We start from the raw sequence: 15,949 nt of genomic DNA, 5'->3' as shown, positions 1-15,949 counted from the left end.
TGTTTCGTCTTATTGATTTGGAAAATTGAAACAATATTACATATTATATTTTATTTATTGTTTCGGCATTAACTTTGTGGTAAGACATGTTACAATGATTAAAGAAAACACTTCGTTTTTTACCACTTGAGTTTTATTATAGACTACATGTTTCAGAAGTTAAACTTCCATCATTCAGGTCTGTATAGTAACTAAAATATAAAATTGTTCTATAAATAAGGAGAGGGGAAAGTAAGGGGAAGGGGTTAGTCATTTTATTAAATAATATATTGTTTCAAAATTCTTCACCATTGCTTTCCATTTTTCCTTTGTTTTCAAACTCCGTCCCTTGACTAACCCCTTCCCCTTACTTTCCCCTTTCCTTATTTATAGAACAATTTTATATTTTATATTTTAGTTACTATACAGACCTGAATGACGGAAGTTTAACTTCTGAAACATGTAGTCTATAATAAAACTCAAGTGGTAAAAAACGAAGTGTTTTCTTTAATCATTATATATTATATATGCATATCGTGACGTTTTTTGAAAAAGCATATTATTAATCAACGTTTTATCAGAATTATTTTTTATAATTTATTTCTAAAATCCTAATTTGTTCATGATTTGACCTTGTTTGTAACTGGGTGTAATAATTTAAGTGTATGTGAGTGAGATGAGTGGTTAGTTTATATTATGTGGTTCGCCAATTCTGAAAAATAATTACTAGTAAGTCCACGGCGAGAACATATGAGTATATAGATCGCATCATTCGGTCACGTCTCATTTAGATTGCACTCTCAATAATTAACACTCTCCTTATCATTCATCGGTCACTTTGTGTAATACCACTTAAAAACTTTTTGTTTTAAAAAATGTATTATTATAGGATATAAGACTTATTAAGTTGAAGCCTAAGTAGGTCCATGATAAGGGGTGTTGCATAAGCCGTGGCTAGATTTCAGAGTCATTTATACGTAAGGTAATTCAATTCAATGGGGCAATACGTTACACTAATCGCTCACTCCTTTCAAGAACGTCATAAATCAAAAAACTTGATTTTTCAGGAGAACGTTTTTAAAGTTTAAAAATGTAACACAATCTATTAATAATAAATATCATGCCACTTATTGAACTTTTTACTGTGCAACAGATCTTTTTAGGTAAAACCTTAAGGTTTTTTCTCCATTTGAAAAATATTTAGTATATTTAAAAAAATAATTAAACAATACATTTTCTTCAAAATGCAAAAACAACATTTTCTGCCCTGTAGCGGGTAAATATTAAGTGAAAAATATACCTCTTTTGCTGGGATATAGTACATTTTCTGGGCATTCCGAAAACATGCACAACTGAAAATTGACGATTTTTGATTTATGACGTTCTTGAAAGGAGTGAGCGTAATGTGCAAACGCAAAAAGCCACAAGTTAAAAATAGTAGTTTTGAGATAAACGAGTTTGAAGTCAACTAAAATTGGTGCTTTTTGCCAACACATGTATCAAATAAATACAATTTTGCGGCTATTTGGATAATGTATATCTCGGTAAAGGAAAGAGATAGAATAAAATCTGTGATTGTATATGATAGAGGCCAGTTATAAGAATGCTTTGAGCCGTGTTACGCCAAACAGCCGCGACTTGAGTTACGGCTAGTTGCCTTTACACATTAGTACAATATGCGAATGCTTAATGTGATAAATTCCGATAAGGTTATTTCTGTTCCTTGTTGCGAGGTCGCGTAGTCCTTGGTGTTCGCGTAGCGAGGACGAGTCGTGTTGTGACGTCCTCGTAGAAGGATAATCGATAGGAAGCGTCACAACACAACGTGCAACTAAGCACAGCATTATCGCTGAGCAGAGACCCCCACGTGGAACGTCTTAGAGCTTTCCAACCCCCCTATAAAGCGGATTTCTTGCACATTTTATCTTTTAAAGAGAAAATATATAACGAAAAATCGATTTAGCTAGGCCTCAACTTCTAAGAATGCTTAATTCTATAAATGGTAGATAAAAATCTAAATGTTCAAAATCTTCAATCTTCTAATGTTCCTTTTATTTTCTTTAAAAAAATGTTCGTATATAACAACTCATCAAGATTTTTGTTGACCGGTTTCGAGACGTACCCGTCTCTTCGTCTATAAAATGTGCCACAAAGTTTCTGCGGAAAACATTCAAGAAAATAAAATAATAGTCGAATAAACTTTTTTTATTATTTTATTTTTTTTAATTTATGTAGTTTTTTTTATTAATATTTATTTAACAGTCAAAGGACGTTTCTGCCAGTGTCAAGTTTTATTTTCATTTACAATTTAAAAAAAATAATAGAAAATAATAAAAACAATTCATACAAATGTTACAAAAGTTAAATAGTTTAAAAATATATGTAGTTACAAAAAATATTACAATTTAATTCATTTACTAGACATTTCTACTTAAACCATATGGTATACTAGTAACGCTGTGCCTCTCCAAAAAAGTGACTAAGCTCATGTGGTTGGAGAGGGACTTACATTCAATGTTTATTGTTTGTATTTAATTAATATTATAATTGTCTTTTTTCATTGAAATATTTTTTTAGGTGGGAGTTGCATTTATTATTCACCTGTCTTATTATGTACAAGGTTTATAGATCATTAAGTGTATTTTTATTTCTTCTAGCTAAAAAAATGTCTTATTTTTATCTGTGTTGGGATCAACACACTGTTGGATACTTAATAATATCTTTCTTATATTATACTTTGTACTTGTTTTATTATAAAGAAATGTACTAAAATATACACCATTATTTTTTTTATTAATTTACCTCCAAAGGGCTGAATAATATTCGCGGAAATGATGAAACATTATCATATCATGTAGTAAAGTTCCTCATTAAATACCGCCGTTTTTCATTTAATTAAAATGGGTAAAGACGACAAACTTGTTACAACGAATATGTAATTAAGTTCATTCTCGCTGAGACGATATTATATCGTGTCGGCGTCTCTTATTATTCCGTTAGGATAATATTTTATCAGGGGTCGTCCTTGAACCAACTACACGTGGTAACCGCCTCAAGGACCCTCGGAGGCTTAGTAATAAGGAAACTTTTCCAGAGGTGCCCCTTTGAAGGCTAATTTTATCCTGAGTTCGAGTTACTTGTACAGTACAAGGCCACCGCTTGTTGCTACGAGCTTATCAGAGCTCAGCCCTGAAAATCTTTTAGTGACTATTTACTAAATGTTAATATTAACTAACCAATCATCACGCCGCTTTTCCGCAGGGTTAGGAATGAAGAATAAAACGCCACACCACTCTATCTTTGCAAACATTCTTCGCATCTTGCATTCACATTATAGCTTCTCATCATACATACCCGCCGATTATTTCGACTCCTGATCCGGCCGCTTTCATACGTATTCATTCAGAGGTATTTGACATACCTGATCATGCCAAGTTTTCTTCGGTCTTTCTCTGTTTTTTTCTCTAACTACATTCACCTCATTTATTTGTTTCACCGTTCTTGCCTGACTCTTCGTTTCACATGCCAAAACCATCTTAACACACCTGTTTATTTTATAGATTATGCTTATCTCAGCCTTGTATTTTTCCTTATTTGACCATTCGAACATCCTTCATACATCGTTTTGCCGCACATTCGTCTAAAGGAACTTTAAAAACTCGCCCGATGCGACCGCCAAAATCCACTGACATCATCGTCGGTACATCGACGGCCGCGCTTTTGGCATATTATAACAGAGTCAATATATCGATTTTAGTCACTCTACCGGTTAAAACCGTTTTTTTTTTATGGGAATTGCATTTAGTATCTACCTTGATTATTATGTACAAGGTTTATAGATCATTAAGTTAATTTTTGTTTCTTCTAACTTAAAAAATATGTTTTATTTTAATCTGTGTTGGGAACAGGAGGGATAATTCTTCAGGAACTTCTCAGCATTTACTCATTACTGGGAGTAAACCACGTCGCACTCTTAAGGAAAAGGCGGACTGTTGACTGTCGTCCACAGACCTTCCGTTCCACTAGAAGAGAGTTCGGCATTTTGTGTCCTAGCTTGGTTTATGGTACCAATATCCTACACTATTTTCATCATGTATGATACCACCTCTCCGATGTCGGATAGGTACTCAAGATAATATGGTTAAAACGCTCTCGAAGGATATAAAGCCAACGCTACAAAAGAAAAATAAGAAATTTGAACAATAATCGTAATCATTAAAGGAGGAATCCGTTTCATCTGTCAATTCAAAACTTGACTTCCGAATATGGAGTTTCAAGGTTGACCCATCTCTGGGCGGTCGTGTAATTGGGCCTGTATCTGTGCGATCTGTCCCGCTCCCAAGGTCGGGCTGCGGGGGGCCGCGGGGTCACGTCACCGCGGGGCCACCCTGGTGCGGAGGGCGGCAGTCGATACGGGGGCCGCCACCCTGCGCCCCCGCACCCCCGCCCCTCACACGCTCGTTCATCCCGACGCAGTTGTGCGGAGTTATTACGCAACAATGATGCGAAATTACGCAAAACATCCGATATCGTACCCTATCATTTTCAACATTTGAAAATGATATTAGATTTTCTTAACCTCTTTTTCTCTCTGCTAAATACTTATGCTTACTCAAATCAACCATAGATGCTGCCAAGAACTAACACATGAAACGACATGTGAATTATATTTATGATTTACTTATACATTAGTTCGAATGTCAAATATTTAAAAGCGGCCGGGTCGGTAGTCGAAATAATCGGCGGGTATGTATGAGGAGATGCATGAATGTGGAAGAAGCGAGAAATGTTTTCAAAGACAGTGTGGTGTGGCGTTTTATTCTATCTGCCTACCCCTGCGAGGAAGCGGCATTATGGTTAGTTGGTTAGTTATGTCGCTCACTCCTTTCAACGACGTCTATATAATATATCAAAAATTGACAATTGTCAGTTGTGCATGTTTTCGCGTAATACCTATATCCCAGAAAAGCGGCACATTTTTAACTTAATATTTACCCGCTACAGGGCAGAAAGTGTTGTTTTTGCAATTTGAAGAAAAGGTATTAGTTAATATTTTTTTTAAATATACTTAATATTTTTCAAATCGAGAAAAAACCTTCAGGTTTTACCTAAAAAGATCTTTTGCACAGTAAAAAGTTCTATAAATGGCTTGATATTTAGTTTTAATACATTTTACTATATTCTTAAACTTTAAAAACGATCTCCTGAAAAATCAAATCAATTAGTTTTATGTATACTTAAAAGTCGTTCTGAGGTTAACCTTTTTTGTTCGTATTGATTAGTCTTGAGGAACAAGTTATTTAATTTCAAGTCGTGTAATTTTTTAAGCATTCGGTAAATAACTGTAGATGTCTCAACATAGACGAAAAAAATGGAGGTATGGGTATTTACAGGGCTCATAACCTATCGTAGGCTGGTTAAGGGATCACTTTACACACGTGTACCTGAAGCGGAGGGCTGATCACCTTTCCTTCATGTGTTAACGATCAACATAACACTGCGTTTGTATGATGCAGTGCCCTATGCACCATCGGGGTGCGGATAAGGGTTTGAATGAAATGAATGAAAATTACACACGTGTAACGTTCGCCATTCTACCCAGAATCGACAACACTACACATATTTTTGGAAGTCATACTAAAATTTTGTAGTGTGGGACCAAATTTTGGGAAATTAAGCGGAGAAACCCTGATGTGTAAACAAGAATTTGGACAAAACCAAAATATTGTAAACTTTATATGATTTAAGATTTTGAACAAAAGAATAATTACATGGTTATTTGTATTTTACAAAAATTTTAGTAATGTCAGTATATTATCACTCAGATTTTTTGTGTATCGATTTCGAGACGTACCCGTCTCTTCGTCGGCAAAATCACTACACCAGCATGCAAACAATACAACACCTTACTAATATAGCACTATTCACACACTTACAACTACATAAAATGTTGATCACATGCGATTTTAGTCGGCCCGAGGACCAACAAAAAAATCTCTGTGAGAGGTTAAATACTAATATTACTATTTTATTTTTTAATATTATTAATATTAAACACTTGAATATACCACTTTATCGAGTTTTATTTTTATTTACGACTAGTTTCGAAAACGACAGTTGTTTTCATCTTCTGGTACAAATTAAAACCAATTAACTTGTACCAGAAGATGAAAACAACTGTCGTTTTTGAAACTAGTCGTAAATAAAAATAAAACTCGATAGAGTGGTATATTCGAGTGTTTAATTTTAATAAAATAATCATGTCATTCCACAAAGTTAATGCCGAATCAATAAATAATATTACTAACATTTAAAAAATATGAAAGTAAAAATGACTAACCGCAAGGTAAATGCTTTGAATATGATTATTGAAATAGTCCAATAACGTCCACGAATAGTTTACCAAGTCAGTTTTTTTTTCGTCGTTCTTTGTTATAGAATTAGAGTTTCAGTGCCGATAATACTTTTTTCTAAAACATCGTACTTTTTCGCAATGTATTTCTCCCACGCTTGAAAAGTATCTAAATTTTCTATAAATAACAGTATTTCGTGTGGGCTATTCCTTGAAAGGTTGGGCTATTTTTATGCCCATTTTATTCGCGCGCTGGCATTTCAATTTTATTATAACTTAATATGTTTATTTTACTAAACATTATTTTGTTTTCTTTCTTGCTAAGGCAATATAAGTATAATATGTTCGCAGATATCGCTCACTCCTTTCAAGAACGTCATAAATAAAAAATCGTCAATTTTCAGCTGTGCATGTTTTCGGAATGCCCAGAAAATGAACTATATCTCAGAAAAAGAGGCATATTTTAAACTTAATATTTACCCGCTACATTGCAGAATGTGTTGTTTTTGCATTTTGAAGAAATGGTATTGTTTAATTATTTTTTGAAATATACTAAATATTTTTCAAATGGATAAAAAACCTAGAGGTTTTACCTAAAAAGATCTGTTGCACAGTAAAAAGTCCAATAAGTGGCTAGTAATTTATTTTTGATACATTGTATAATATTTTTGAACTTTAAAAACATTCTCCTGAAAAATCGAGTTTTTTTATTTATGACGTTCTTAAAAGGAGTAAGCGATATATCGCCGTATTTTGAGGGTGACCAAATCCTTATTCACAAATTGGATTTGGACGCACTCAAAATGCTAGCAATGCTCCGAACAGGCCACAGCCACAGTTAGTTCAGATATCCGGGGTTCCACTGTACTTATATATCATATTATGTTTTATCTTAGACCATATTGTGTTATATCTTATATCGCTTACTCCTTTCAAGAGCGTCATAAATAAAAAAAACTTAATTTTTCAGGAGTGCGTTTTTAAAGTTTAAAAATATAATACAATGTATTAAAAATAAATATCAAACCACTTACTGAACTTTTGAATGTGCAACAGATCTTTTTAGGTAAAACCTGAAGGTTTTTTCTCCGTCTGAAAAATATTTAGTATATTTAAAAAAGTAATTAAACAATACCTTTTCTTGAAAATGCAAAAATAACACTTTGTGCCCTGCAGCGGGTAAATATTGAGTTTAAAATATGCAGCTTTTGCTGGGATAAAGTACATTTTCTGGGCATTCCGAAAACATGCACAACTGTAAATTTACGATTTCTGATTTATGACGTTGTTGAAAGAAGTAAGCGATATGTACTTGTAAAGACCATATTGTGTTATATCTTATACTTACTTGTAAATACCATATTGTGTTATGTCTTATATGTACTTGTAAAGACCATATTGTGTTATATCTTATACTTGTAAAGACCATATTGTGTTATGTCTTATATCTATAAAGACCACATTGTGTTATATCTTATATATACTTGTAAAGACCATACTGTGTTATATTTGTAAAGACCATATTGTGTTATATCTTATACTTGTAAAGACCATATTGTGTTATGTCTTATATTTATAAAGACCACATTGTGTTATATCTTATGTATATGTACTTGTAAAGACCATACTGTGTTATATTTGTAAAGACCGTATTGTGTTATATCTTATACTTGCATAGACCATATTGTGTTATATCTTTTACTCGATATTTACTATCATGCTCCATCGCCTGTATCTCGGCTGTCCAAACTCAAAACACAGTAAGGGACTTTTTTTTGACAAACGTTTTTTGCATTTTTGGACTAAGTAGAATCTACTTAGTCCAAAAATGCAAAAAAACGTTGGTCAAAAAAAACGTCCCTTACTGTGTTTTAAGTTTGGACAGCCGATCTGCTTCAACGTAGCGATTGGTTTTAAATCAAGCGAGATTGAATGAATCTGGGGTGACAGGTGATGCCTATTCACATCCTACAGACGCACGTATGTACGCTAGGGCAGACCCACACACTCCAGTCGAGTGCCGAGTGCCGTACCGTGTTACGTCAGAGGACTCGTGATGACGTCAGATAGAAACCTTCAATGGAGGACTTTGTTTACTAAATGTAGGCGCTGAGGGTTTCGGCGCAAAAGCGAAACTTGAATCCCGTAACGTTCTGCTAATTTTACGAAAAGTCGGTACGTCTTTTTTTTCATTCATTTTATGTCCTAAAATATATATAATAGGAAAATAATTTATCAAATATTTCAAAGTGTGAATAAAATAATCAGTTATAATAGTGGTATTTACTATTATAACTGATTATTTTATTCGATTTTATAGTGACTGTCGAATCAATTAATGAAATTATAAAAATGAAAATCATGTTTTCAGGCGTCTTCCTGTATGTAAAATAATCCGGAGTTCGGATCTTGTTTACAGCTTTAGCTGTATACGGGAAATGATTTTTTTTTATAAAAGGGCTGTTATTTAAAAAAGGGTCTCTGTTATATAAAAGCTTTCTCAATCCAACCATAGATGGATGTTGTGACCTAAAACATGAAGCTTCATGAGATTGATGTGTGCTTGAGTTCCAAAATTTTGAGTAGTGCGGTTTTCAACCATGGGTAGAATGATTAATGTGTGTAAAGTGATAGCTTAACCACTTAACCAGCCTACGACAGGTCATAAGCCCTGTAAATACTCAGACTTCCATATTCTTCTTCATCTATGTTTATTATTATCTTCATTTTTAATTCTATCGTAGCGATTTTTCCACACATTCCTATGAGGCTCTGAACGATCGCATTTCATCGACTTTCATACTTCTTTAGCCACTTCCATTTTTTGCTTCCACACATCAGTGTTGGTACTAGTATTCTGTCAAGTACCTACTGACAGTGGCTCCCATTAATTTTTTTAAAATTTTTGAATATATATTAGCAAATAGCTAGTGTGATTTTTTTAATTGCTTGCTTGGCGACATTATCATAGTTCGACCGTGAACAAGGAGCGGGCAGGGCAGTTTCCGTGCTGAGGCAAGTAGCATCACACGTCACGAAATGGGCAATTAAAATGTCCAAACGTTCATTGAACCACGCCACGACAGCAACAGCGCGACATCCCGACTACAAACTCCTCACCGGGACCAATCCTATTCCTAAAACTAACTAACCATCACGCCGCTTCCCCGCAGGGGTAGGCAGAGAGAATCGACCGCCACACCACTCTGTCTTTGCAAACATTCTTCGCTTCTTCTACATTCATGCATCTCCTCATACATACCCGACGATTATTACGACTCCTGACCCGGCCGCTTTCAAGTATTTGACATACCTGATTGTGTGCCAAGTTTTCCTCGGTCTTCCTCTGCTTCTTTTTCCAACTACATTCGCCTCATAAATTTGTTTAACCGTTCTTTCTTCACTCATACGTTCCACATGTCCAAACCATCTCAACACACCTTTCTTAATTTTATCGATATTACCTAACCCTATTCCTAACGTCCAATATACGGCTTATGGAACACCGCTTATAGTTGTCGTACTTTCATCTTTATAAATTTTATAGCCTATTCCTACCTGAGAGATGATTTTTTTTCATTAACTCAAAGTATTCAACGTCAAACTGTTTCGTTTTCAAACAGTTAATTTTACAATATTTTGAGCGTGTCCAAATACTTGTTCACAAATCTGGATTATCTCCATTTATAGGAGTTATTTTTCATATTATTTTTTGACATCTCAAAAATATCAAAATTAACTCCTATTATTGGATGAAAATGATGTGATATATAATATAAAAAATGAAAATGATATTTTCTGGCGTTTCTCATGAATGTATCCAGAATTCGGACCTCACATACTAAAAAAAGAGTTTCTGCACAATATAAAACTACTTTTTATCTCACCTAACCTAACCTAAAATATAATGTAAAATCCCACACACAGGCCATGCCGTTGTGGGATTTTTTTGTTGTATTATTATTTAATATTTTTTCTACTTGTAATTATAATATCGTAGTCGTACAGGAGAAAGTGACCAACTAACATAACGTAAAATGATCAGGAGGGCCTTTTAAATCACCTTTGCTTGGTAAGAAAATAATAAAGTCAATATATTATACTTCCAATTTTAAAATCGCTTTGGGATTTTTTCAGGGCAATATTAAGCTAGTAAGATATCAAATAGTCAATGACCACGTTTTTGTAAAAAATGCACTTGTTCACTTTTTCCTGTATGACTACGATATACTGTGAAATTCGACCATTTTGAATAAAGAAAAAAAGATCCCGAGTATGCGCTAGTGTGCAGGAAGCGCGAGTGGGTGGAACGTTCTGGATCGATTCCCGCCGACTTCCCGAAGGTTCCGTTTCTGCAGTGCGGAGCGCCAGACTCCTGCGCCGAGTGCACGTGCACCCGGAGACCTACTTACAGAGGGAAGGGAGGTGTACCATGAAACTGACCGTTTCATTTATAACCCCGATATAAATATATCGGGGTGTCGCTAAATAGCGACACTCTGAAATTTTCGGCCACGACTCCCTTATTGTCTGTATTAAGAAATAATAATTCACCCTTCATGAAAAAAAACACATTTCGACGTTTATTAAATATCATAAAAATAAAATATGCATATCTACGTGTGTATAAACATGCCTATTATACATGAGAAATTGAAAAAAACACAAAAAAAACGACACAAAAATTACTGTATTGTACTCTTAATTCAAGTACAATCAAAAAATTATTTATAGATTTGGCGTTTAATTTGTAGAACTCCATTTTAATTTGTATATTAAAAGTTAAAATCAATCACTGATTTTAAGAGTATACTAAATTATGTTTTATTACTAAAAAAATACATAAAAATACGTTTGAAAGTGCCATAACAAGGCGAAACAATTGTCAAAATTTTTATTTCTTATGTGTTTTTAAATATTAAAATACAAATTAGTACTCTTCAAAAATTTTTTTATTTTAATATTTAATATATAAATTACAATCAATAAATATTGGTAAGTCCCTCTCCAAGCATAAGTCTCTTTTTTGGATCATTATAATAAATTCTCTTTCTCACAAATTGAGAACCTTTCCTCGATAAAAAGTAGATTGTTTTCTAAAAACCCTAATGCGAAAACTGTGAATGGTGTACCTTCAACTCGACCTGGACGGCCAGGAATGCAGCTTTATGAATCACTGAATGTAATTTTACAGTTCATTGAATACATTCCGCACGATAGGTCGGTATAGTCACTATCCCTTGGTCCCTAGGTGCCTGGCCTGTAGTATGTATGATTGTACATGTACATTACTACACTCACCTCCCTGCTTATTGCGTTAGAATTGAAAACAATTATACGTTGTCCACCCACGTTCATCTCAATAATATTGACAATTTGATAAAATGTCAGTATATGCCCGTTTCTCCGTCAGGACAATCACTATACACCACTGCTATAGCTTCTATGCACACATCTACATCAAGACACAATATTCAGTTTTGAATGGTTTTAGTTCTAAATAACCCGCAACGCCTCCACTTCAACTGTCTTTCTGCAGTTAGGATAGTAAGGATAGGGTTGGCAAATGTAAAAAATACATCGCAAACACCCAGATCGATTGAAAATAAAAATTCTTGAATTTATTTTGCAATTGGCGGGAATCGAACCCGCGACGCCAGTTTCTGTCGCGCTTGTCATACGTTTTTAGTCGGGCCGGGTTATAAAATGGGTGTATAATGTTACTCGCATGTTTATGCAGTGATTTTCCTGACGAAGAGGCGGGAACATATCGAAACTGGTAGACTAAAATCTCTACCAAAACTATCATACTACCAAAACTAATATTTAGTTAAAATGTTTGACCACAAAGTAAATTGCGGAAAATTTTTATCATTCTGTCAAAATTGTCAAACAAAGTTGTTGGACAAAGTAAATGCCTACTTTGTTTAACATAAAATTTATTTCCCAATTTACATAATTATGTTTTTATTTGCTTTCAGAAATGAGCGATACCTCGAGGAGTTCGTAAAACTTTTAACGTATTTTCGAAATAAATATATACGAAGAAACCCGCTCAACATGGAAGAAGACGACATTCCCGTGCCGCTGAAGAAGTACAAAAAAATTCCAGTTTATATCGTCGAAGAACACAATGACGTCCTGCCGTTCATATACAGATGTATCGGGTCTAAACACTTGCCAGTTTATAATAACACTATAATCCACCTGGACGCGCATCCCGACCTCCTCGTGTCGCGGGACCTCACTGCCGAGGTGGCCGCCAAGAAGTACGACCTCTTCGACTCGCTGAGCATAGAGAACTGGATCCTGCCCGCGGCCTTCCAGGGCCACCTTACGAGGATAGTCTGGATCAAGCCGCCCTGGGCGAACCAGATCGCGGACGGCTCCAGAAATTTCACGATCGGCAAAAACGCCGATGGTAAAATCAGAATGAATAGTTTAGAATCTTACTTCTTCACGGACGGACTGTACTGTCCCTCCGACAGGCTGACTGATAAGAGAGAGGTGACGCTCTCCGTGCACACTCTGGGTTTATACGAGGAGGATGAAGACGAGGAAATAGAAGAGTCCCAAACGCCCACCAAACTAGTCGAGAGTATGATGCACAATTTGAAAAATCTCGACGAATACATACTGGATATCGATTTAGATTTCTTCAGCACCATGAACCCATTCAAGGATCTGTACGAGAAGAGTAACCTGTACGGTACGCTCAAGGAGCTGTACAGTTTCAACATGCCAGAGGTTCCCTCGGAGTCGAGGCTGGTGGAGACGACGGCGCTCAGGGAGTCGCAGCTGGAGCACCTCAGGGCGCTGTTCCAGCATCTGGAGGACCACCGCAGTCTCGGGGACTGGCCCGGCGAGAGGGACCACACCTTCAGGGAGGTAAGTGCGCTATCGCCCATCTCTCCCTGTGACAATATTCATTCCTCTTATCACAGGAAAAATTGACTCTTCCGCTCCTGGTTCTTCGGGCAGGTGTATAGTCATGATGTTCAGGTACCGAGAAAATTAAGAAAGCCTATCTGTCAATGTCTTGCTTCAACCCTGGAAATCAACCACTATTTAAATATCTCTAGACCTATGTAGAAAAAGTAAAAGAAGTTTAAAAGTAGAATGAATGCGTTAGATGTGCGATCACTCAAATTCATAGTCTATTCTTCCAGCTTTTTTCTTTTAAGCACCCCTATATTACATCCGCTTTATTGACCTTAGAGTCTCATCATGGAGGTTGCTAGTGGTATCGATTGTATATTGTTCTTGACGTATGTTGAGATATTGCGTAGAGTCACTTGAAGAGTCGGGTTTGGCGCAGGTGTGCGAGCTGGTGCGCAGCGTGCGGCGGCACTACGCGGACCGCGAGGTGGACTGGCTGGGCGTGCACGACGCGGGCTGCACGTGCGACGACTCGGAGCTGCCGCACCACGTGGCGGGCCCGCGCGCGCTGGCAGCCGGCGTGCGTGGTCCCTTCCGGCGCCTGCTGGGCGCGCTGCCCCACGCCCCCACGGCCGTCTCGCTGGCGCGCTCCTCGCGGGACGACTACTGCCCCAAGGAGCAGGTGGATGACATCCAGGCCATGGTGCTGCAGGAGCTCGCCGCCGCCTTCCCCACCGACAGCCCCACCCTGCAGTACCTCATCAACGACGATGACTGAATTCATTCGTATTACGGTGGGGACCGACCGGAGCTATGTCGTCGTAACGTAACACGTTACGATACGAGCATTCGTATAGTCATGATGCTCGGATGCTCACCGCGAATGTTACGTTACGACGAAATGCTCCGGTAAGTCCCCCACCTTTACACATTTTCTTTAATTTATTCTCATTTTTATTTATATTTTTTAAAGAGATAAATTTGTGTTTTTATTATTTAAAAAAATACTTCAAGTTGCTATATCTGTAAGCCTGATATACATGTACGTAATTTTTCACTCATTCAATATTTATTCCATATTACCATGGGAGATACCTGAAGCAGAAGGCTGATCACCTTTAATCATGTGTTAATGATTAAGATAACACTACGTTTATATGATGCAGTGCCCTATGCACTATCGGGTGCGGATAAGGGTGCCATAATCTGTAATTTGTAATTATAGATGATAATAAATAAAATAAAAAATACATGTGTTTCCGGACACGGAGCTAATCAGACAACCCGTCTTCTGGAAATGCGACGTAACAGGAAACTGGAAAAAAATCTATTCAAACTTTCCACTCACGACGATCTTTTAACTGTAGAATAATTTAGACCTGTACTAGAAAAAAAAGACAGATAAGTAGAAACAATTATTAGTTGCTTATAACTATTTTATATTTTTTAATAAACATCTCTAAATATATATATTTTTATTTCTATTTAATCAATGTAAGTATAAAAGTGACCTCTCCAGATATGCAACCCCAAGTGCCCTAGCCATTTCTGTACTCCTCATTCTCTTCTACACTATACCTAGAATATTTCCTCCATTTCCTTTCCCATATAGCAGTAATGTTCTTCACCCTCAGCTCATTCCCTTCACCGTCAAACATATTAACGACAGTATCCATGAATTTGAAGCGCAGTACTGAAGAAAGAATGCAAGGCTGAGATAAGGATTATCACTGAAATTAAGAAAGGTGTGTTGAGATGGTTTGAGCATGTGGAATGAATGACTGATGAAAGAACAGTAAAATATAATTGTGAGGCGAATATTTGCAAGCGTAACTATATAGTAGTGCATAATGGAGTCCTGTCTACCGTAATGTATTTTTTTAATTGAGTTTTATTTTAAATATTTTTATTTTTATTTTTTATTTTTTATTTTTTATTTTATTTTATTAGAAGGAAGAACAACAGTTACAATATATGATACATACAGAATACAAAAAATAAAATCATGAGTACCAATTATAGTTCTTCACAACTATACATAAGAGAGGTCTATATAAAGGAAGAGACATGAGACAAGGATGGGATAAAGAGAAAAGGAGATGGCAGTGATAGGAAAGGAAGAAAAGGAAAGGACAGGGAATAGAATTACTTTTTTAGGTTTACAAGATTTTGAACAATTTAGCTTTAAATTTTGAAATATATATATATATATATATATATATATATATATATATATATATATATATATATATATATATATATATATATATAAATATATATATTTAGACCGCCTTCGTAGTGTAATGGTCAGCACGCTCGGCTACCGTTCTGGAGGTCCCGGGCTCGATTCCCAAGGGGGGTAAAAATAAATATAAGTGATTTTTTCACTCTAATATTTATTCAATATTACCATGGACTGGTGGTACCTGAAGCGGAGGGCTGATCACCTTTCCTTCATGTGTAAAACGATCATGATAACACTGCGTTTATAAGACACAGTGCCCTATGCACCATTGGGGTGCGGATAAGGGTTTTATTATTTTATTATTATTATTATTATTATTATATATATATAATAATAATAATTATATATATATATATATATATATATATATATATATATATATATATATATATATATATATATATATATATATATATATATATATATATATATATATATATATATATATATATATATATATATATATATATATATAAGATTTTTTTTTTTTATTC

At 35.4% G+C, this 15,949-nt stretch overlaps 1 protein-coding gene across 1 annotated transcript in view; it reads left to right on the top strand.

Moving 5' to 3' along the window:
• The window catches only part of MESR6 (misexpression suppressor of ras 6), a 29,491-nt gene extending 14,813 nt beyond the window's left edge, over positions 1 to 14,678 (top strand). The window contains exons 2-3 of the mRNA XM_088259452.1: positions 12,313 to 13,219; positions 13,650 to 14,678. Of these exons, the coding sequence (XP_088115578.1) occupies positions 12,392 to 13,219; positions 13,650 to 13,988 (1,167 nt within the window). The 5' untranslated portion in view covers positions 12,313 to 12,391 and the 3' untranslated portion in view covers positions 13,989 to 14,678. The remainder of the gene's footprint in view (positions 1 to 12,312; positions 13,220 to 13,649) is intronic.
• The last annotated feature ends 1,271 nt before the right edge of the window (positions 14,679 to 15,949 follow it).

This window comes from Brachycentrus maculatus, unplaced genomic scaffold (assembly GCF_059751285.1).
Source record: "Brachycentrus maculatus isolate JH-2025_06_01 unplaced genomic scaffold, ASM5975128v1 h1tg000117l, whole genome shotgun sequence".
NCBI lineage: Eukaryota > Metazoa > Arthropoda > Insecta > Trichoptera > Brachycentridae > Brachycentrus > Brachycentrus maculatus.
The sequence above is the reverse complement of the archived record's forward strand: the minus strand, read 5'-3'. Positions and strand labels throughout refer to the sequence as shown.